The following is a 21,538-nucleotide window of genomic DNA, read 5'->3' on the forward strand; positions in this document are numbered from 1 at the left end:
GACTATCTTCATTTTCTGGGAGAATCCAGAATTAGAGCTGTCTGGGGAATTTGTCACCCCAAGGGGCCAGAGTTACTCACTTAATCTTGACAGCCTGGGTAACAGAAGCAAGAGGGAACAGGAAAGGAATTTTATGTGTAACACCAGGAGCAGATAAGGAGAAAGTGGATTTAAAATCTGCTAATGATACCAACTATTTAAGATCCAGCAAAACCCACCATTATTGCAAACTTAGGCCAGATAGGGGGGAGAGACAAAGGTGCACGTTTTTGCATGTTTAAGGCACTAAAATTCAGAGCTGCCTGCTAAGGCTGCTAGTTGCTTGTCACCTTGATACAGTATCAGGGAAAAATCAGAGTGCACTTTGAATTACCCAGGCTGTTCCTTTGGGATATTTTGAAAAAAGATAACCACTCAGGAAGAAATCTTCTGGGGATTAAAAGGCATGTTAACAGCAATTTGTGGTTTGTACAATAAAGATGTGTGAAAGATCTGAGCTTATCTGAGTAAAAGCAAATAGGCAAATTTTGCCTGTATTCACAGCAAGACCCATGAGTTAATTTATTCCTCCTAAGGGTTGTCTGTGATGTAGTATATTTCATGGAAATTAGAAGTATATGTACACAACATGTACTAGGTTTTAGTAGGACTTTCCTAGAAAAGATGAAAATTCATACAGGGGAGTGCTGGTCACTGAAAAATCTGAAATTTGATCATGAGTTTTATGCAGAAGATAATGGAGCGCAGTTAAGTGGGATTACAGGAAAGGCAGAAAGGGGGACTTCCCATTTCCTCAGAAGATGACCATGATACTTTTAAAAGGCAAAATAAAGATGAGATCCCCAGGTGAGAATGTATCACACAGTATTGCAGGTGGAGGTATAGTATGTGTCATAGCAGGTTTGCCAGGTTTTAGGTTAGAAGAGATTTGCTCAGACAGGCCTTAGAAACCTTTTTGGAACTTGTCCAGAGACTGTTAACTGTACAGAGTGCAGGAGCTTTAACCAGTGCTCACTCATCTGTTAGGTAAAAGGTGCTTCTGGTAAATAGGACTCAACGTGTTTTTTAATATTCATGCTTGAGATGGCTTAAGTATATGCGGGGACTTCTGGGGAGCACTGCAGAGCCCTAGCTGTAACATAAAGCGGTGGCCTTCAGTGATTGCAGGTTCCAACATCACGATCCGAGGAAAAGCAGTTTTTATCAAGATGAATCACGTTGGGACTGGTAGTTTCTGTTGAACATGACTACAGATTAAAGGCAAAGACAGCTGCAATTATTTCATTTCTTGAAAGTTAAGAATATCCCTAGGGCTTTTAACAAATTATCACTGAAACAGCTGTCATAGTACTGTGCCCTTTTATTTGGGCATTACTTAATTATTTGGGCATATACATAATATATTTGCTTAATATGTGATCATTGTTCTTCCCCAATAAAGCTGTCCAACACTGTTTTACGTTTGCTGGCATAGTGCATTATGGCGTTTCTCCTTACTCTTGCTTCATAAAAGTCTTTATTAGCACCTCTATTTGCAGCTTTCCAATAATAGAAATAGGTTTCTGTGTATTTTTCATGTTACCCACTGCACCACAGGGATGAATTGTTTCGACAGAGCCTGGCTAAACTTCGAGAGCAGATAGTGAAAGCAAATACACTGGTGAGAGAAGCAAACTTCTTAGCAGAAGAAATGAGTAAGCTAACAGATTATCAAGTAACACTTCAAATCCCTGCTGAAAACCTCAGTGCCAACAAAAAGGTAATAACAAACAGTGCTGGAAAATGAAATAGTTTTATGTCTAATTCAAAACGTGTAGATGTAATTAGGCCATAAAATATTATTTTTGTTGGATTATATGTAGGCAAAACATGGGTGCTGTGTGATTTTAATTGTATTGAAAGTGAATAAGATAAAAATGGGATTGTAGCATTAAGTATGGCTCCTCCTGTTCTTTCAAGTGTGTAGTAATAGGGATATGTGCATGCGGTTTGTGAGCAGACATTTGTGTTCTGTTGCTGTAAAACCTAAGTAGAATGCTGCATTTTAGTTATGTTTGCAAAAATTACCAGTTTCTGTTAAATATCCTTTATGTTTTTTCTTAGGATTTTCTAGTAGTGTTGCTATAAATAGCACTTAAAATAATACACCTGTCATAAGTGATTTGACTGAGAGCGTTGTTAATGATCCTGTGTGAATGAAAGTTGTCTGAATGAACAAATAGGTCTGGATCTTCAGGGATGTATAGGGTATGCTCTGTTTGAGGACAAAGGTGCTATGGCTGGCACACAGAAGGAAGCTGTATGCTCTTTATTTTATTCCTTTTTAAGAGCACAATTTGAGTGAAAGGTTAAACTACTTACATGCTTGCACCTTTCCTTCAGTGATTATTTTTTCCTCTGGTTTAGAGGGGTGCAATAGTGAGCGAGCCTGCTATTCAAGTGAGAAGAAAAGGAAAAGCTACTCAAGTGTGGACTATTGAGAAACTAGAGAACAAATTGATTGACATGAGAGACCTCTATCAAGAGTGGAAGGAGAAAATTCCTGAGGTATTAAATTTTTTTTTTGAAGGGGATCACGGACTGAGTTTTTCTTCTAACCCCTTGTAGTATGTTGTATAGATAAAGTGCGATGACTTCGTATATTGAAGGATACAGCACTACGGTTAAAAAAACCCAAACAGCTGTGAACAAAATGCCCATGCAGAGTAAAACAGAGCTACATCTTATCCTAAGTTTTATTCTCCGATGTAATTGTGTTGAGCTAGTGACTCATGATACCAGTAAGAGCATATGTTTACCTGCCATAATACAGCTGCCATGCAGATGGGCACTAGTCTGAATTGAAACAGCAAACAGCATTAGAAACAATGATTAAAATGTGGTTTGTGTCAAAGCTAGCTAGGATGACTAGAGAGTGCTCACACTGCTTAGATATGCTTAAGGTGCTGAACACATGAATGGGGCAGAACTTGATCTTAAAGTGTGAAATATTCTATAATCTCATTTGTATATCCCCCTACCTTAAGGCAGTGAAGAAATCAATATTTAGTCTGCATCAGTATCTCTGTCAAAACCAACTGGCATTTCCTAAGAATTTCCTAAGAAATAACAGGTCAGCCTTTAGAAATGAGTGTAAGACTTGTCAAAAGCTTGTTTGTTTACCGGCAAGAGACAGATGTGAGATTTGGTGTTCCAGAAGATGTCCTCTAAGTATTAAGGTAGAAGTACACAGGATGTATACCTTACTGTCTTATGGCTGACGTGGAGCACCTGAATTAATTGTATCAAGAATCATTCTCAAATATGTTTGAACAACTGTCGTGCTTTTGTTCCATGCCTTGGACAGGGCATTGTGAATCTCTAAAGTTGTGACACAGGGGAGGTCAAGCACTTCATCAGTGCCCATTGAAGAAAACGATGATTTTGCTGCTGACTTTAGTAAGAACTGATAGCACATCCTTTCAATACATTAACGTGTCTTCCTGAGGAAGAATTATTCTTTCCATAGCATAGGTTGGGCATAATGCATGTGTTCTGTATGCTACTTAGAAGCACATAGGTCAAATACGTGTGTTGAAGACGAAAGAGGAGAAGGGAAGGAGCTAACATGTCCACTGAGGTGTGCATATCATGCCTGGAATCCATGTGAATTCTTTGTGGCTGTGTTACGGGGTACTTGTATAGAAAATGCTGCAGACATGATCTCAGCTCTTGAGGATTCTTGGGAACACTTGTAGGATTAAGCAGGAGTCATCCTGCACCTTCCATTTTGTCCTAGCAGCAGCCAGACCAGCTATTCATCCTGGAGATGATTTGTCCTTTCATTTAAAAAGAGTAAACAGAGCAGAAAAGTAAGGCGAAACTTCTTGAAAGCAATGTCTGTTGTACTTGCTGATGGTAAAGTCTGGTTTGCCTTGACATTACTAAAAAATGTGGGTCATATTACTATTTATTGTAGTAAAGAAAGGATCGTATAATGTCTCATCTCAAAGATTTCATTACACATTTTTGATAGCTCCCAGTCCCTTTCTGCTTGTGTTAACAGGAACGAACAGAAAAGAATGGTAGTCACTTAGGTTTTGTGACATGATCTTGTATTATGCAGTTATTTAATTTTGATTTTAATGCTTGCAGTTTTTGAAATAACTTCTGTGCTCTTTAATACAGATAAGGAAGCTCATTGGCAAAAGAGGTGATCCTTTTTATGAAGCACAAGAGAATCACAACTTAATTGGCGTGGCAAATGTGTTTTTGGAGTGCCTTTTCTATGATGTTAAGCTGCAGTATGCTGTGCCCATCATCAGCCAGCAGGGGGAGGTAATGTGAGATAGTGCCGTAACGTATAGCCGGGGTGTGCATTCATACCTGTGCATCCATACGTTCATTCATTCATCGGTAACATGTTTTTTTGCTGGGCGACTTAGTAATATGCACCATATTTTAATGAGCAAATGAGGCTTATTGACTTGTTTCTCAGTGAATAACTGCTTTGCAAATTGATATATATATGTTTTCTGTTTAAGTGTTTAAAGTTGTCCATATACTAAAATAGAATAAAATTCGTAGTATCGATTTCGGTAGCTGAGCAAAAACCAGCATGCTGAAGTTTTGATGCACAGTCATGATGCTGTGTGCCTCTTCTGTAGTGTATGAATTAAAAAGCTCAGTAGTTCTGCATGCAAACAATTTATTTTTATTCCTTTCTCTTCTTTTTTGTCATTGTTGCTTTTCCTTTGATAGTTGTGAGCTCTTCAGTTCTCATGTTCAGTGCTAGTTGCCAGTTTCTGCTCACCTCCTGGAGTTAGACATCTCCCGTCTTCATGTCTTTAAATCCTTTCTGCTTAGGTTCTTAGTGTTTGTCTTGCCTTAGGTTGCAGGGCGGTTGCATGTTGAAGTAATGCGAGTCACTGGGTCTGTCCCAGAACGTGTAGTAGAAGGAGATGACTCATCTGAGAACTCCAGTGAGAGTGGGAGTCTGGAAGTCACGGATAACAATGGAGAAATTATTCACAGAGCAAAAAAGCTCTCCTGCAGGGTAAGTGAGAACACATGACGGATTTAACAGTTTCAGACCTTTGTAAATATGTAGTCGGTCTGATGTAAACTACTAAGCTATTGCTTGCTTTAAATTTTCTAAAGAGAAAGGAGAAAATTTTCTAAGGAGAAGAGAGAGACTACTCTTGGTTCCAGTTCAGTGTATGTCAGTCTAACTGGCTGTGGTTGCCCGTGACTGAATTAAGTAGCATTAGCTTCTGGTACGTACAGGTCTACATCACAAATACTGACATTACAAGGACTGTCCTTCTTGGCAGACACAGAAGGGGAAACAGTTTTTCCATATATCCACTTCCTGTGATTTGTTTGATTATCTAATGTAGTATCTATGGTTAGCGTCTGGATTTCATTTTTTTCTGTGATTAAAAAGTGTTTCACTCAAGTGTATCAACCTCAAAGAAAGCATGTGTATGGGTGGGCTAGTGAGATGCCTGTAACAGTTTTCCTTGCATCTGCACTTTTGTATATGCAAAATACAGATTTCCCAAGTATGGACATCTTTAGAAAGCAATTGGAGTTATCTTTTAAAAATTCTTAGCTGTTGATAATTTGGTTGAAATACTTCATTTTAAATAGTTTACAGTAGAAGAAATAACCATGAGAACATCTGTCTTGTCTCCTCAGGTAAAAATAAAAGAAGCAACCGGACTGCCACCTAGTCTCTCCAACTTTGTCTTCTGTCAATACACATTTTGGGACCAATGTGAGTCAACAGTAGCAGCACCAGTGGTAGATCCAGATGTGCCTCCACCTCAGAGCAAGGATGCTCATTTTACAGTGACCTTCTCTCACTGTAAGGTAGTTATTTTTTGCATGAAATAGTATTATCGAGGGGATGGCATGTTTGAGCTAAGCTGTTTAGAATTTAAGCCTCCTTTTCCTGGAGGTAGAAGGAGGGAATCAAGTCATATAAATAATGACTTTTGACATGCTTTAAGTGCTATAATATTTCGCTTCATCACCTCTTCAAAATGCAGAAAAATGAAAACATTCTTTTCAGTCATGGTCTTACAAGTTTAAATGTCATCTTTAATATGCACGGGGGAACTATAGTTTATAGAATGACATCGTTATATACCTGTTTGGTAAGCTCAGTAACTTTAAAAATCGTAATGGAGCTGTGAGGTGGTCTTAATGGAAAATTTCAAGCATGATATACAGTATGCAGAAGCAGTAGTTGCTGAGATGTTTCATTTCACAACTCTGTTGACCAGAGTCAAGCTTTATCATCCCAACTGTATGGTTGAGCCATGCAAGTACATAATTGTTTGGTGTGTCCTTACAAACCAATTGAGGAGATGCTGTTATTTCGTTTGATTGGATATAAGTTTTTCTCATTTCCAGGACTATGTGGTGAATGTCACAGAGGAGTTTTTGGAGTTCATTTCAGAAGGAGCTCTTGCTATAGAGGTGTGGGGTCACAGATGTACAGGCAATGGCACCTCTGTTTGGGAAGTTGATTCTCTTCATGCTAAAAGTAGGACACTGAGAGACAGGTATAAATAAAATGCTTCTATCAGCTTTCCAAAGGTTTTCTAATACCTGTGGCATGCAAATCACTTCAGTGAGGTAAGCATTAAGTTTTGTTGGTATATCTTTTTAGGTGGAATGAAGTAACACGAAGAATAGAAATGTGGATTTCCATACAAGAATTGAATGAGATGGGAGAGTATACTGCAGTTGAACTCCATCAGGCAAAGGATGTAAACACAGGGGGGATTTTCCAGCTTAGGCAGGTATGTCTTTTCGTCTTGTTTAATTCATACTTACATTGATTCTTAATGTTATTCTTAGTTTCTCTCTGTTTCTCTCTCCCTCTGTGCCTTTCTTTCTCTCTTGGCTGCCTTCCTGCTCAGGGTCATTCTCGCAGAGTTCAGGTGACAGTGAAACCTGTACAACATTCGGGAACGTTGCCTCTCATGGTAGAAGCAATTCTTTCAGTCTCCATAGGTGGTGTGACTGCCAGATCAACGAAATTGCAAAGGGGCTTAGACAGCTACCAGGTAAGACAGTTACTTTATCATGCGTTGATTTATTCTGTTGATTTTGCTTTGCTGCTGTAGACCCTGCCCAACAGAGTTCCAAAAGGGCATGATAGGTTAATTTTGCTGTTTTACATTTGTTTGAGTCTAATACATATAATGTGAGCATAGGGTGCTATATCTGCTTTTTTTTTTTCATGCTTGTAACTTAATGTATAACTGATAAATAACCAAGTGTAATATTTAGGTATATGCAAGACAGCAGGTATGTGGAAGTTGTTTTTACTTTTTGCTTGTAGAGGTGAAATTAATACTAGGTTACTAGTTTGGTTAGTTTCTGTCCCTTGTGGGACAGTGAAAATTAAGGGGAAAGGAATGAGAAAAAAAAAAAGAGTTGGAAGTCTTAGTGAGATACTGGTTATCTTTTCAAGCAGTTTACTTGATCAGTATCAGAAATAGCCGTTACTGAACTCAAAAGGACTGTTTAAGCTAGCAGAAAAAGGTCTTAGGAAGTATAAATGGCTTCTTGCTCCTACTAGATGAATTCATATGGAAGATTAAGCGTCCTTTTAACAGTGATAGCAAAGAACAAGTGGAACAGGTCACCCAGGGAAGCAAGGTGCTTTCAGACATTCAGAACCACAAGTAATTCTAGCCTTAAGTACAGATGAAGCTGTAAAGTGAAAATATTGATGATGTGCTTGCTAAGTCCTTTTCCTGGCACTGTATTCTATGAACTGTTTTTTTTTTTTACTAAATGTAACCGCTAAAATCATGGCTGAGATGCTGTAGTCTGAAGAAAGGTCTGATCCTACCTGTTAATAAGACTTTGGTTATCTGAGTGTTGTAATTCTAACATTTTACAAGTTTGTTTGTGGCAAGATGCTTTTGTACTCATGGTTTGGGGTAATTCTTTGATTTTTCTGTTGAAAAATGCATGTTCTTTTGTGTTTTACAAAATGTATTTTCTCCTACCAGAAGGAGGAGGAGGATGGTGGTGATATGGATAGTTACCAGGTATTGCTGCTGTTGCTGTCAATCCTGTGGCATGGGGCACAGCTAATGCTAATAGCCAGCAACTTTCCAATGAACAAGCATACTGGTGCAAGCAAAAGCAGCTTTGAAATATATGCTGTGCATTTAAGAGGCTACCTGGGCTATAAAACACTGCTATTTCAGTTTACCATGTGACTTTATACTCTTACAGTGTGCTCTTCTCTCAATTACTCAGCAGTCAGCTCTCCTAACTGGCTACATGAATTTCTACGTAAATAAAAGCTTAGAAACTTTAATTTAAAATGAAAATAGTTTCCAGTGACTATCTTAGGGAAGAAAAAAAAAAACAAAAAAAAAACCACCCTGCAGCTACACAAGGTTTTCTCAACCAAATTATACAGCATTGGGCTTTTTTGCTTTGTTTTCTAAAGAAAACGTCTTAACCTTTGAAGTTGTGCAGTTTTCTGAAATGCTAGTGGGAGAGTGAGTGGCGGATGCAAGTGTGGGGAATACAGAAGTTCAGTGAAGCATTTTTTCTATTTTAAGCTCATCTACATGAAAACAAACCAACAAACCTTGAGCCTGGCTCCTTGTGTGATAAGTAAATACAGGACAGTCACAGTTTAGAAAACTTGAAAGAAGAATCATTTAAAAGATGGCAAGGGCCAGGATAAGAAATACCTAAAAACGTAAAGCACATGGCAGACCTTTACATTGAAGTCTTATTTCTAGTAGGCAGCTTTTAAGGAAGTAAAACCAGTTAGGTGAGAATGCTGACATCCCATAAAATAATGGGTTAGGTTTTACAGCAAACTCAAAAATACCAGTTAGGTACTAACTTCTCGCGGGCTGTTTATGCGCTTCCTGACAAATCACAGAGAAGAATGAACCAGATTTTCTGTGATACCACAAAGCATGATTGCATGATCGGTTTTGTTTGCATGAGAAATCTTTTAATTGCACTGATAGCAACTGCTAGCAATGAAATTTTGTGCAGGTTTGAGGGCATACTGACCTATCTAATCTTCAGAAGAACTTATGATCAACTGATGATATCTGTTTTTCCTATTCCATATGCGATTAAAAAGTTTGATTGCCACTTCTGTGGGTAATTAGTCTTTGGTGTATAATTCTGTTCAGCAGCTGAGGTAGTCACATTTTCTTTTCCTCCTTTTGGAATATGAAACTTGAAAACAAGCTTCCGTTCATGGGTGATGAGGTACTTAATTAGTATGCATGTTATTTGGGGAAAAAAGTTTTCTGCATCATGCAAGCTGTTTAATATCGATTCTGATGAAACTGTCGCAAACTTTACTGCCATTTGATCTTAACCACACAGCCTAATAACTTCCATTTTTCATCCCATGTTAGGAAGAAGACTTAAACTGTGTACGAGAAAGATGGTCTGATGCATTGATAAAACGCAGAGAATACTTAGATGAGCAGATTCAAAAGATCAGCAATAAGCAAGGTTTGAAACTTAAAATCTCTCTCTTAAGTACTTTATTCCCCATATCATCAGAAATGTGTCTTATAATAGTACCCTCTTTCACTGTAGAAAAATCTGAGGATGATATAGAACGAGAAACCCGGCTGGTAGAGCAGTGGGTAGGGCTGACGGAAGAGAGGAATGCGGTGTTGGTTCCAGCACCAGGCAGTGGAATTCCCGGTGCCCCTGCAAATTGGTAAGTTCAGAAAAAACATTGGAGTTGTTAGCTGTTTTTACATGAACGTTGCAAACTAAAAGGTAAAAATCTTAAGATGTTTTATAGCCTTCTAGGTTTTCCTTTAATACCTCCAACTACACTGAGCTGGCATAAGGCTAGAAGGTCAGGTGCTTGTTTGAAAGTAATGAGTGTTTGTCTTGTTCCTTTACTACATAAAGGAGTTTTGAGATAACTTTTCACGGTTTGAACAATGCCTTTGAATTGAATACTGTTTTACTTTTTTTTTTAGTTCTGAGAAAGTTATCCTGTAGTTTGATTCCCTTCAAAAAAAAAGGCTCAATTGCTCAAAAATTTATTGTAGAACACATCATTTCATTGAGTTGGGGTGAGGAAGGAAGAAATTCTCATTTAAAAGAAAATTTGAAAAGGAGCAGAAGAAACATATCTAATAACTTTAATTTCATTTAAATATGTGTTTTAAGTAAGGCTGTTGAAACTGACTTTGAAAAGTTAGAAATGTAATATTAAATTTGTGGAAGTGTGGACAAGAAATAAAAGCTCTAATCAAGTGTACACTGATGTCTCTGATAACGCTAATATCTCTTCTTCATTGGGTGAATGATGTAGTGATAATTTTTCCTCTCAAACTTAGGATATTTTTTCCCTTACTCACTTGAAGTATGCTGTGATCATGTAGCTAGAAGTATATTTATTGGTATAAAGACTATGTCTTGCCAGGAGTTTGCTATCCATTTGTTTGAAAGATTGCTAACCTTTATGTGTAAGAATACTACAGCTAGTTTATTTTATAAGAAACAGAGCAAGATGTTTAAACCTGTAATGCACTGTGGTGTGTGAATTAAGTTTTGGTAAAGCACTACATTTAGCTACATGTGGAAATAAACAAAACATTGTGCAACACAGGCACTCTAATTAGCCATCAAAATTTTGATAGCCTTAGTCATTGGTCACAGTTAATACAAAACTTGCATGGAGAACTGTTTGCCCAGATTAGTTTAGGTTTGTATTTGCCTTCTGTATTGACAGCAGTTTTTGTTTCAGGATTCCACCTGCAGGAATGGAAACACATATACCTGTCCTTTTCCTTGATTTGAATGGTATGTTGTAACAACAGATTAAGAAACTAAAGAAAAGAGTAAGAATTAGTTTGCATCAATAAATTGGTAGATGGAAGAGTGAATCTTAAATGTCTAAGAAGACATAAAAAAGTCCTGGCAATGGCACTGTCTGTCTGGTATGGCTTGTAGAATGTACTTTCTTCTGATTCTGTGTGTGAAGTACAACTATTTTAAAATTAAGATAATAATCAGGGAACATACCAGTACAAGGATTGGTTATACAACAGAAAAGTGCATAAAAGAGCAAGCTTTGTTTAAATGGAATGGCAGACAGGAAAATCCTGTGTGCGTTTTGATGTATAAATCCACACGTCATTAAAGTACTGATAGAGAATCTTCCAACTCTTCCACTGACTAATCTGTAGAGGTTTAAACAGATGGCTTAATTAAGAGTGTGTTTAGGAGCATAACAAGCATTTTGTTAGAGTATCTGAGTGTTGTCCCTTTGAAGACACTTAGTTTTATATGAGGGAAGACTATTGATTTATGTTCTTAGAGCACAGATACACTGTACGCAGCAAGAGACTGGAGTTAGCAGTATATTTAAGGACTGTTTAGGAAGTAAGTCTGTAAGTATAAACTTGGACATAAAGTAGAGAAGGATTCACAAGCCTAGTCACATCCAGCACTTAAGCGGGCTACTAGGCTTGATTATACAGGCAACCCATCGATGCCCGCTTTAGACGCTGCTTTTGAAAAATTATATATACTCTTTTTTCCTTCTGTGCTCACAGGAAATGTTTTTGTTTTTCATTGAAAACAGAGGTTGGCAAATAGAAGGCGAAGTAGGATACTTAAACAGGTTTATGAATCAATGCACAACACTTTTTTTGTTTAATTAAAAGCCTAATGTTAGCAGAACCACTGTTGTCTGTCTTGATACATCAGAACTGATTTACCTAAGAGATTAGCTGGTTAGACTGGCAGGTGAATAAGTCAGGAACTTTCTGGCTGGGTAAATTCCTTTCCTGAATACCTAGAAGTAGTTCTGAATTCTGTTTAGGTCATGTAAGAATATGTTCAGAGGGAGTCTTGGTCCAGCCTTACCTCCCCACTTTTGTATACTGAAACCATCTTCAAAATAATGCATAGTAGTAAGATTAATCAGGATTAAATGTGTTATGAATATGGGTAGGATTTTGTTACAACTTTGTATTACAACTTTGCCTCCATATATTGATATCCTTTGGTGCAAAACCATTTCATTCTTTGCATGTTTGTTTCATTAGCTGATGACCTCAGTGCCAATGAACAACTTATAGGTCCCCATGCATCAGGAGTTAACTCAATACTACCAAAGGAGCATGGGAGTCCGTTCTTTTATCTGCCGATCATAAAACACAGCGATGAAGAGGTAAATTGTTAGCAAGCCTCCTTCTTGACAACTGCAGCTTATATTAAAGCTTTCTTCTTATGTTTTATTTTCTCCTTGTATGTATTTAATCACTATGATTATGTTTTTGTATTAGAAGTGCTGCTTTTAGTTTCTGGCCTATTTGGTTAGGATTTAAGAGGGTATGACTTGTTAGCTCTCCTGCCTTAATGTAGAGCTGGCAAGTCTTTGCTCTTGGCAAAAGTCTAATTCAGCCACCTAACTCAGAATTCCTTTTTTCATCTTTCCTTGCCCCTTCATCATTCCTCTTGTAGGCTCCTAATTATTCACATAAAACTGCTTCCTTTACTATGCTGACTAGGCTAAACTTAATGTTTAAAAAAAAAAACTTTTTTCTTTGTAGTACACAATTACTTTTTAAATTAAAAAAAAAAAGAAAAGGGGAATTGTTGGAAGTGAATGGTTCTGAGTACATTTTGGAGCTTAACTTGTATTTTTTCTGCTTTCTGTGCCATCTCAGGCTAATGCTTAAGAGTCCATTTGCAGAATAAATGTCAAGTTCAGTACATCTGCAGTAGGATTTCTTTCTTCCTCCAATATCGCTTCTGTTCTCTCTTCTGCTTCCTTCTGGGTGAAAACTTCCTTTTGGGGCAGGAGATTGTGCTTCCTATCGTGTTTCCTGGTATCTTAACACCTTTTTTGTGCTGCTTCTGATTGCTTAGTAGGAAAGGTGGTTTTATTCATTTTGGTCAATGGTACTTATTTTTCTTTCATAAAAGAATTGTTTTACTCCACATTAAATCATTGCAAATTATTTGTTAGATTGAGTCTTTGATTTTTCTTTCCTTTCTCCATTTGATTTGTCTGCATAGGTTTCAGCCACTGCTGCTTGGGATTCTTCTGTCCATGATTCAGTGTACCTGAACAGGGTCACTCCACAAAATGAGAGGATTTACTTAATAGTGAAGACTACTGTGCAGCTCAGTCATCCTGCTGCAATGGAACTGGTTTTACGGAAAAGGATTGCAGCCAATATTTATAACAAACAGGTAATAAGTTTATATATTCTTTTATTACTAATTTTGTTTGGTATCCCTAATTTTATGAATGTGTTTTCTTAGCTGCTTGCTTCATTTTGCATGTCTCCTATTCTTATTAAAAACAAATGAAAAACAGATTAGCATAGATTGCAGTAATGCTGTGCACTTCTAGTATAGCCTTTTGACCTGTCAATATTTCAAACTGATTTGTTTCAAAGTGTAACAGGCACTACTTTTGCAACAACAACAAAAAAAAAGTGGTTTAACCCTCTCGGTTGTATACTTTAAATGTTCATTGATTTTGAGGAGTTTGCAGTAGCTTATCTAATATAGGGTTACTGTAGCCCACTCTGTTCCTGACAGCAGCTTTGGGGCCTTTAGATGTTAAGTGTGAACACAATACATCTTTTTCATTTCTCTTTATTATTTTCTCTGTTAATTACAAACTAGGCTTGTTTCCAAGCACTACCAAAATGTATATTTTTTCTACCATTTTTACATGGTGATCTCAAATAGGGTGTTTTCATGGGCAACAAGAATGGTTGCTGTTCCCCTTGCTTTGCTGCTTCATGGGTTTAGACAATGACATGTTCTCTAAAATCATGTTCATTTTTGTTTCCCAGACAATTGAGACCAAGAGTGTATCTCAGAATTGCTTCAGATTTTGCAGTAGGAGGGGGAAGTAGGGGTGGGACACAAAACACCTGTTGTACTACCAGGCAACTTACTGAACAGCTGAATTCTGTTTTTTTAAATTATGATTATTTATTTTGTTTGTTTGCTTTTTTTGTGTGTGTGTTTTTTTTGTATTTGGCATGTTTTCCTTTGTCAGTTTCATTCGTCTAAAATGCCTTATTAGATGAAAGTTAAGTTTACAGTTAGTGATATAAGGGCTAACTAGTCTAACAATGACGCACGCTAAGTTTGTGACTATAACAGTGAAAACTGTGGCTGCTCTTCCAGTTATGGCTAGAGATCAGATCTACACTTTGCTATAGCAAAAAGAATTTTCTGCTTATTTAACAGGTGGCTGACAAAATGAGAAATGTTGGTGTCCACACATTAGAGACTTGTTACAGCCACAGTTCCTCAATTACAAGTTATCACACAAGGATAGAGCTTCAGTGCAAAACAGGAGTAAACTGTTACTGTTTGAACTTGACAGCATTTTGTGCTGACTACAAGGCTTTAAAAAGTACTCTAAGGATTGTGAATGCTGAAAATGAGCTTACTAAATTATTGTCCTGGAGAATGTGCTTTTTTGGTAAAATACATTTTTGCATTGCAACCTTTTTTTTCTTAGAACATCATAAATAATTATCATCAAAACAATAATTGAGAATTACTTTTTTTGTAGAGTTTTACCCAGAGCCTGAAAAGGAGAATATCCTTGAAAAACATATATTATGCCTGTGGAGTGACCTATGAAATAGTATCCAATATACCAAAGGTAAATTACACAATATTTCTCTGGCAAATTCACTGAAAATAACAGAATAACTATTGTAGTAGGTGGTACTGATAGCAAAGTAAATGTCCTACTTTGTTGATATGAGGCAACTTGCCAAAGTACATATCCTGCTGTTCAATGGTGAGGTCATTTTTACCTTAAACAGTAGAAAACTGTGGGGATTTTATTTTCTCTTTTACTGTGTAAACTGAGTTCTTGTAGTAGAGCTAGTTTTGAAATTGTATTAGCTGCTTCGGGGAGAATAAAGAAGCTACTCAGGGATATTCAGGTTAGTGAAAACAATATAGCTGGGAAAATTAGTTCAATGGGAATATAAACTATATACTTTACGTCAAAAACTTGTACAAACTGAAAATGTGCTCTAACAGATTTTAAAGGTAAACTGGAGAAAAGAAAGTAAATAGTTTTGTCACCATGTAATTCTCACTTTTGTATGGTATTACTTTCACTTTAAACTCTAGGGAAATCACGCAGACTGTCTAAGGTTTGGTAAGGAAGTTGCGTTTACTTGCCTGGAACACTGTCATTAGTCAATCTGTAACACAGGAGATTTCAGGTTAGATATGTGTTATTCCTAGAAGTACACAGACTACAATAAATGCTCAAAATTTCTCCTAAGCGTGACCTCTTCTTCATTCAGCATCATTTAACGTGTGTTGAAAAGTCCTAGGTTATTGATTATAATTAGGATTGCTAATTAAGTTAAGGATTATTGATTCAAATTAAAATTTGTGGATCATGATGGTCTAAATAAGTGAATCAGCACATTAAAAACACTAGGCTTTAATCTGAAAAACTTAAATACTGTAACTTTCAATTTAGGCTACAGAAGAAATTGAAGATCGTGAGACCTTAGCACTGATGGCTGCAAGGAGCGAGAATGAGGGTACATCTGATGGTGAAACTTACATTGAGAAATATACACGTGGTGTGCTGCAAGTGGAGAACATTTTGAGCCTTGAACGACTCAGACAGGTAAGGAAAAGGCACTTCTTGCACTTTTTGAACTGAATTATTACAGTCCAAGTAGAGATGATGGGTGGTTTTGTGTTATAAATATCAAGCGTTGCTTGGTGGTGGTTTTTTGTTGGTGTGGTTTGTTTGTTTTAGAGAGAGAACATTGGACAGGTAAATGTGAGACTGAGTTACTTCTGTGAAATACGTAATTCCAGCAATGGTAACTGTAGCTGGCAATGGGGAACCTGAACAGGCAAAGGCCAAAGAATGAATTTCAGATACAAATGGTAGTGGTTGTGTATACAAGCTAAGATTTGTGAATGCAAGCCCTGTTTGCTGTTGTTAGGCACACTGAAAAAAAAACTGCTGGCTCAATTGCAGGGCCCAGAGGGTGGTGATCAGCGGTGCAGTGTCTAGCTGGAGGCCAGAAACTAGCAGTGTACCTCAAGGATCAATAATGGGCCCAGTGCAGTTTATCAGTCTTCATTAATGATCTGTATGGAGCGTTGCCTCAGCAAGTTTCCAGATGACATAAACTGGGGGAGCAGGGGATACAGCAGAGGGTTGTGCTGCCATCCAGAGGGACCTTGACATGGTGGAGAAGTGGGCTGACAGGAACCTCATGAAGCTCAACAAGTGCCAAGTCCTGTGCCTGGGGAGGAACAACCCCGGGCAGCAGTCCATGCTGGGGCCACCCAGCTGGAAAGCAGCCCAGCAGAAAGGGACCTGAGGGGTCCTGGTGAACACCGAGTTAAAGGTGAACCAGCAATGTGCCTTTGCAGCAAAGAAGGCTAGTGGTATCCTGAGCTGCGTTAATCAAGGTATTGCCAGCAGGATGAAGGAGGCGATCCTTCTCCTCTACTTAGTACTGTTGAGGCCATACTGTATACTCTGTCCAGTTCTGGGCTCCCCAGTACGAGAGAGACATGGAGGGAGTCCAGCAAAGGGCCACAACGATGAAGGGACTGTAGCACCTTTCCAATGAGGAAAGACTGAGAGAGTTGGGACTTTTCAGCCACAGAAGAGTAGGGGTGGGGATATCTTTTCAATGCATATGAATACCTAAAAGGACTTTTTCAGTGGTGCCCAGCAACAGGACAACAGGCAATGGGCACAAACTGAAACAAAGTAGGTTCTGTCTGAACCTCAGGAAACAATGCTTTACTGTATGGGTGACTGAGCCATGGAAAAAGTTGTGGAGTTTCCCTCCTTGGAGATATTCAGAAGTCAGCTGGATGTGGTGCTGGGCAAGCAGCTCTAGGTGGCCCTGCTTAGCAGGGAAGTTGGCCCAGATAACCTCCAGAAGTCCTTTTCAACCTCAACCACCCTGAGATTTGTGATTCTGTCATATTTGATTGTTTCTCATGGGGAGACCGAGACGTTGTCTATTTCTGATACCTGCACTATTTTAATGTGATCTTTTCTTCTATGCAGGCAGTCACAGTCAAAGAGGCGTTCTCCACCAAAGCTAGAAACATCCGCAGAAGCATGAGCACTCCAAATGTCCACAATGTAAGGACCCTTTCTCCTCTGTTAAATAAGTATGAATTGAGTGGTGTCCGTGTGCTGGTGTAATACTTGCACAATGTGATACGGTAATGATTATTCTGAGCTAGGACTAGCCAACCTGTGGAAAAGTCGTGAATGAAAGAGTCAGTCATTTAATAGGAATCCCTCCCCACAGCTTTGCATCCTGGAAGAGAGGAAGGTTGACAGGGAAGGGGGAGGGGAGGATTGGTCAGAACTCTTCTAGTTTTGGAAGTAGTTTAGAATGATGGCTGCAATGATTCAGATTACTTTTTTTTACTTTTGTATCAAAGTCTGTTTAACTTTTTTGTAGCGTAAGGGATAGTTTCCATTTTGTGTGCATTTTATGCATTCTCCTCTCACCTACTCATATAGCACGAATGTAGCTGTCCTTATAAGTAATTTTATCTGAAAAGAGACAACACAGAAGTTTTCAGGACTATATGATCACGCCTCCTTAAGACATATTTTGTAAATGAAAGGGATGCATTTTGTCATTCTGTCTGTTGGTGTATTGTAGGTATCCTGTAGCCGACTAGATCTTTCTGCCTGTGATGAAGATGATAAGGTATGTAAATGTGAAATTCACTAAAAGAAGTGGTGCACATTCTCAGATTTCTTTCCTCTTCAAAACAACATATATTTAAGATTTTTTTTAAAAGGGAAACAGTATTTTAACTATATGTTTACGTAATATATCTAGAAAATGCTAATTACATCTTACTTGAATAAGATGTAATTATCTTTTGTTGTTCTCTGCTCTTCATATTAGAATGATAGAAATTGAAATTTAGGAAATGTTAAATGAAGCTGGAGCAAAACTTAATTTATTTTCAATTGAAAGTTAATTAGATTATGAACAATTCATCTATGCGAGACAGAAAATTGTCTTGAAATCAGTAACTTTAAATTCCCAAGTATTTAAAAAAAAAAAAAAAGCCTACTTTTGAGTTTAATTTCTCCGTGTTTTCCTGTATCAGCATGCATATTTATGTATTTTTGTTTCTTAGGGTTGGTCTGAAAGTCACCTAGATATATCTGACTGTTCTTCCAGTTATCAAGATGTATCATGCTATGGTACTTTACCCAGAGAGTCACCTCGCAAGAGCAAAGATGGCAGTGGTGAGACTGAAGTATATATGTAATAACTATGTTTGTGGGTTTTTTTCATTACTGCACTAAACTGAAAATTAAATATCAGTGCTCTTCCTGTTAATTTCTCAGTTCACTTCTATTAAATGCTTTCTCCAGCTTCTTGCTTTAGCGGCTAAACATAATCTGGAAATAGGGGAGAAAGGGAAAAATGCATGAGGACATTCAGGAAAGGATAGGAAATTGGGGTGTCCAAAAAAAAACACAAGAGGAAGACAGAAAGACAAGCTAGATGTGGATCAAAACAGAAGGAGGAGAGGAAAGGAGGAGCTGCTATTAGTTTATGAATTTGAAAATGAAGAGGCTTCTGTCAAAGCGGGAAGAGTTATTTTGCAGGTTCTTTGCATGATTTTGGATATTTGCTCTTCCATGTCAGCTGTCACAGATTCCTCACTTCCTTTAGGTCAAATTGTAACCTGCTCTTCTTGAGTAGGTGATGTAGGTAGAGACACTGTAGGTAGGTAGCAGCAAAGCAGGATCTGAAAGTTTATTCGTTGCTTCCTTGCCTATGATTTCCTTTTTGATCATCCTAGTTGTGCAGGATTGCTGGCTTGGTTCCAGTGCAGAACTGCAGGGCTGTGAGGAGAGGAGAGGCAAGGCAAATGAAGCAAAAAGCTGTTAGTTTCTGTGTCAGGGATGATTCCCACTTCTTATGACTGAGATGAAAAGGGAAAAACTGGAGCTTCAGAGTAGAAGGGGCAGATAATGCTGTTCTCTGCTTTCCTCCCATTTCTAGGCTCCTCAGAGGAATAAAATCTCCCTTTCTAGAGCTCAGCGCTATCTCGTGCTTTGAGCAGTGGCTGAATACTAAAATATTGCCATTCTTTGTCTAGCCATCAAATTGCCAAATGCATGGCTTAGCCTTCCATTGTTTTGTATTATGCTCTTGCAGTCAAGATGTGAAAAACTGAAATACAATACTTTTGCTTTTCTCCTAGGTGCTGTGTCAGAGAATTCCCATGCTTTAATGGCCAGCCCTTTTAAAGCATTTTCTCCTCAGCCACCAAAGTTTTTCAAACCCTTAATGCCAGTGAAAGAGGAACATAAAAGGAAGACCCCACTTGAAAGCCGACCTCTGCTTAGTCAAGAGGTAATCTTTGAAAACTACCTTGCTCTAAGTGAAGATCAATTAATTTTGTATACTTGGCTAATTGTTTGCCACGTGTATCAGTTGCAATAGAATGTTGTGATTCCCCGTTTAAAATTAATCAGGATGGGCTTTATATGTAGTGGGGTTTTGGTCGTTTATTTTTTACCTCAAGCATTGTTTTTTTTTCACTTCTTGGTAAGTATTCTCCTTTATTAGGGTACTTCTATTTTAAAGTAACAGTAACCTGCTTTTTTTTTTTTTTCCTTCGGCAAGATGTTGGTGTATTTTTTCACAGATAAAAAGTAATTTTGTGAAACAGTGTTCTCTGGTGGTTAAAAGCCTGACTTTTAATCTTCAACCTAAAACACTGTTGAGAGAAGCGCATGATTTTTTCTACCTGTTAACTTGAATTTTGGTATAATATATGGCTATCACGGGTGTTTCACTTTCATCACGTCTTAATGCGTTTCTGCCCTGCATGCATTTAGCGTTGTGGTTTGTGTGATGTGTTGTGTGTCTTAACCTTTGCAGAGTATGCCTTCATCTCAGGCGCATTGCGCTGGCTGTGTTGTGCCTTCAGGAAGCAATGCCAGCAGCATGCCTGTAGAAAGCAATAGCATACATGAGGAAAAGATTGTAAGTTTTGTACCAGTTTCTGTTCTGAGGCCTGGTGGCGGGCTTAGGGCCAGTTGGTGGTGGGCTTAAGGCACTTATGCTACCGCAGCAGGAAAATAAAGGTTAATGTGGACATAATCACCTGTGATCATAACTGATAGTTATAATGAGTGGTCTCTTGCCTGACTTGTGAATGCGATCCTTAATTGGAAACAACTCTATTGTTGTTTTGTTTTTTTTTAAACTATTCGTGTGTGATTTGTCTTGTGGGGAGGGCGGGAGAGGGGAGGCTTTCATTTTTACAGTGCGCAAATGGTTAAGTAAAGTGTGGTTTAGTGAATCATGTCGTTGCCTCTCTAATATACCTTGTGTGTTACCCAGATTTTGTGACTATACCCCAGAGTAAATGGAATGATCCCATTTGGTGTAAGTAACCATGCATTTAGGTGTGGGTACACTATAAAAGCTTCTAATTGCCTGATGTTGGAGTAGTGTCACTAAAATGAGATTGCCGCTCTTAATTAACCTGCAGTCTGTCTTCATCATAATTCAGGCGGTGGATGTAGGTGAAGGGTTTTTATTTTTCTATTTACCTGCCGAATCCTTTTCTCACTGCTGCTTCAGCAAAAGTTGTATCATCATTTCTGCTGTATGAAGGGCTTGGTTTTCGGGCTGTGGAACATGGCTGTGAATACTTGCTTTAATCAGAGCTTTAGATTTAATATTCAGAACCTTGAAATTATTTCCCATATGTATTATGGACGTCTTACTACAAAGTGTGGGATTCTTCATACTCAGTGTTGTTTTCATTCCTACCATATAGCCAGGCCATTAGGAAAATTTATTCTGGTTATTTCTAATGCCATTTCGTAGGTTGTTACACCAAAGTCTCCTGAGAGTTCCAGTGTATGCACTGGAAGTTTGGCTGTTTCCAGGTGGCAGCTGTTTTCTTTTCCATCGTGTTGCTTTTCTATAAGGCAGCATGAGTCAGTGTGTCAGCTGAGTCACAGCCCTAAATGGCACGAAAGTACTTGGGAGACAAAATCTTCCACTGGGTTGAAAAACATAAAACATCCCGTCGAACCTAATCTATTACCAAATTTTCCACAGCAACTTCAGAGCAGTTTTGATCCCTTGAGTTAAAGCAGGGTCCCAGCCCAGGCATGCTTTGACTTCACACGAGTCTTTGCCCGTGCTGTTTTCCAAAGATAAGCAGAAGCTTTCAGAGCTGGAACCAGGCAACATCCTGCACCAGGCTGTTCCAATTACACTGAAACTAATTCACTGAACACTTTAAATCCACTGCAGCCAACAGGGCCCTGAAAAGAGCCATTCTTTCGATTCTCAGCTGCTTGCTAATGTCATTGCACTGCCTTCTCTCTTCCCTCAACATAGACTTTTCTTCAGTTGCCTCGTCAGTCAGATCACGGGAACTGATCCATCTAGGTGAAAAACGCTACGCAGAGGTAGTTATATTTCAGCTGGGTCCACTCCCCTGCCTGACTACCGGAGTG

The 21,538-nt window shown here is 38.3% G+C and overlaps 1 protein-coding gene across 8 annotated transcripts in view; it reads left to right on the forward strand.

The window, feature by feature from the left end:
• The window catches only part of KIF13A (kinesin family member 13A), a 126,937-nt gene that overhangs the window by 95,410 nt on the left and 9,989 nt on the right, over positions 1 to 21,538 (forward strand). For 3 of the 8 annotated variants that reach the window (XM_066992080.1, XM_066992075.1, XM_066992078.1), the window contains 21 exons: positions 1,597 to 1,759; positions 2,407 to 2,547; positions 4,168 to 4,317; positions 4,871 to 5,035; positions 5,680 to 5,853; positions 6,400 to 6,551; positions 6,659 to 6,791; positions 6,912 to 7,058; positions 8,016 to 8,054; positions 9,405 to 9,504; positions 9,592 to 9,718; positions 10,763 to 10,818; positions 12,069 to 12,193; positions 13,045 to 13,221; positions 14,570 to 14,662; positions 15,506 to 15,658; positions 17,075 to 17,152; positions 17,688 to 17,735; positions 18,178 to 18,289; positions 19,258 to 19,409; positions 19,941 to 20,045. In XM_066992080.1, coding sequence (XP_066848181.1) covers positions 1,597 to 1,759; positions 2,407 to 2,547; positions 4,168 to 4,317; positions 4,871 to 5,035; positions 5,680 to 5,853; positions 6,400 to 6,551; positions 6,659 to 6,791; positions 6,912 to 7,058; positions 8,016 to 8,054; positions 9,405 to 9,504; positions 9,592 to 9,718; positions 10,763 to 10,818; positions 12,069 to 12,193; positions 13,045 to 13,221; positions 14,570 to 14,662; positions 15,506 to 15,658; positions 17,075 to 17,152; positions 17,688 to 17,735; positions 18,178 to 18,289; positions 19,258 to 19,409; positions 19,941 to 20,045 — 2,590 coding nt within the window. The remainder of the gene's footprint in view (positions 1 to 1,596; positions 1,760 to 2,406; positions 2,548 to 4,167; positions 4,318 to 4,870; positions 5,036 to 5,679; positions 5,854 to 6,399; positions 6,552 to 6,658; positions 6,792 to 6,911; positions 7,059 to 8,015; positions 8,055 to 9,404; positions 9,505 to 9,591; positions 9,719 to 10,762; positions 10,819 to 12,068; positions 12,194 to 13,044; positions 13,222 to 14,569; positions 14,663 to 15,505; positions 15,659 to 17,074; positions 17,153 to 17,687; positions 17,736 to 18,177; positions 18,290 to 19,257; positions 19,410 to 19,940; positions 20,046 to 21,538) is intronic. The other 5 variants (XM_066992076.1, XM_066992079.1, XM_066992077.1 and 2 more) reach the window with 3 other exon arrangements.

Source organism: Anser cygnoides, chromosome 2 (assembly GCF_040182565.1).
Source record: "Anser cygnoides isolate HZ-2024a breed goose chromosome 2, Taihu_goose_T2T_genome, whole genome shotgun sequence".
Taxonomy (NCBI): Eukaryota; Metazoa; Chordata; class Aves; order Anseriformes; family Anatidae; genus Anser; species Anser cygnoides.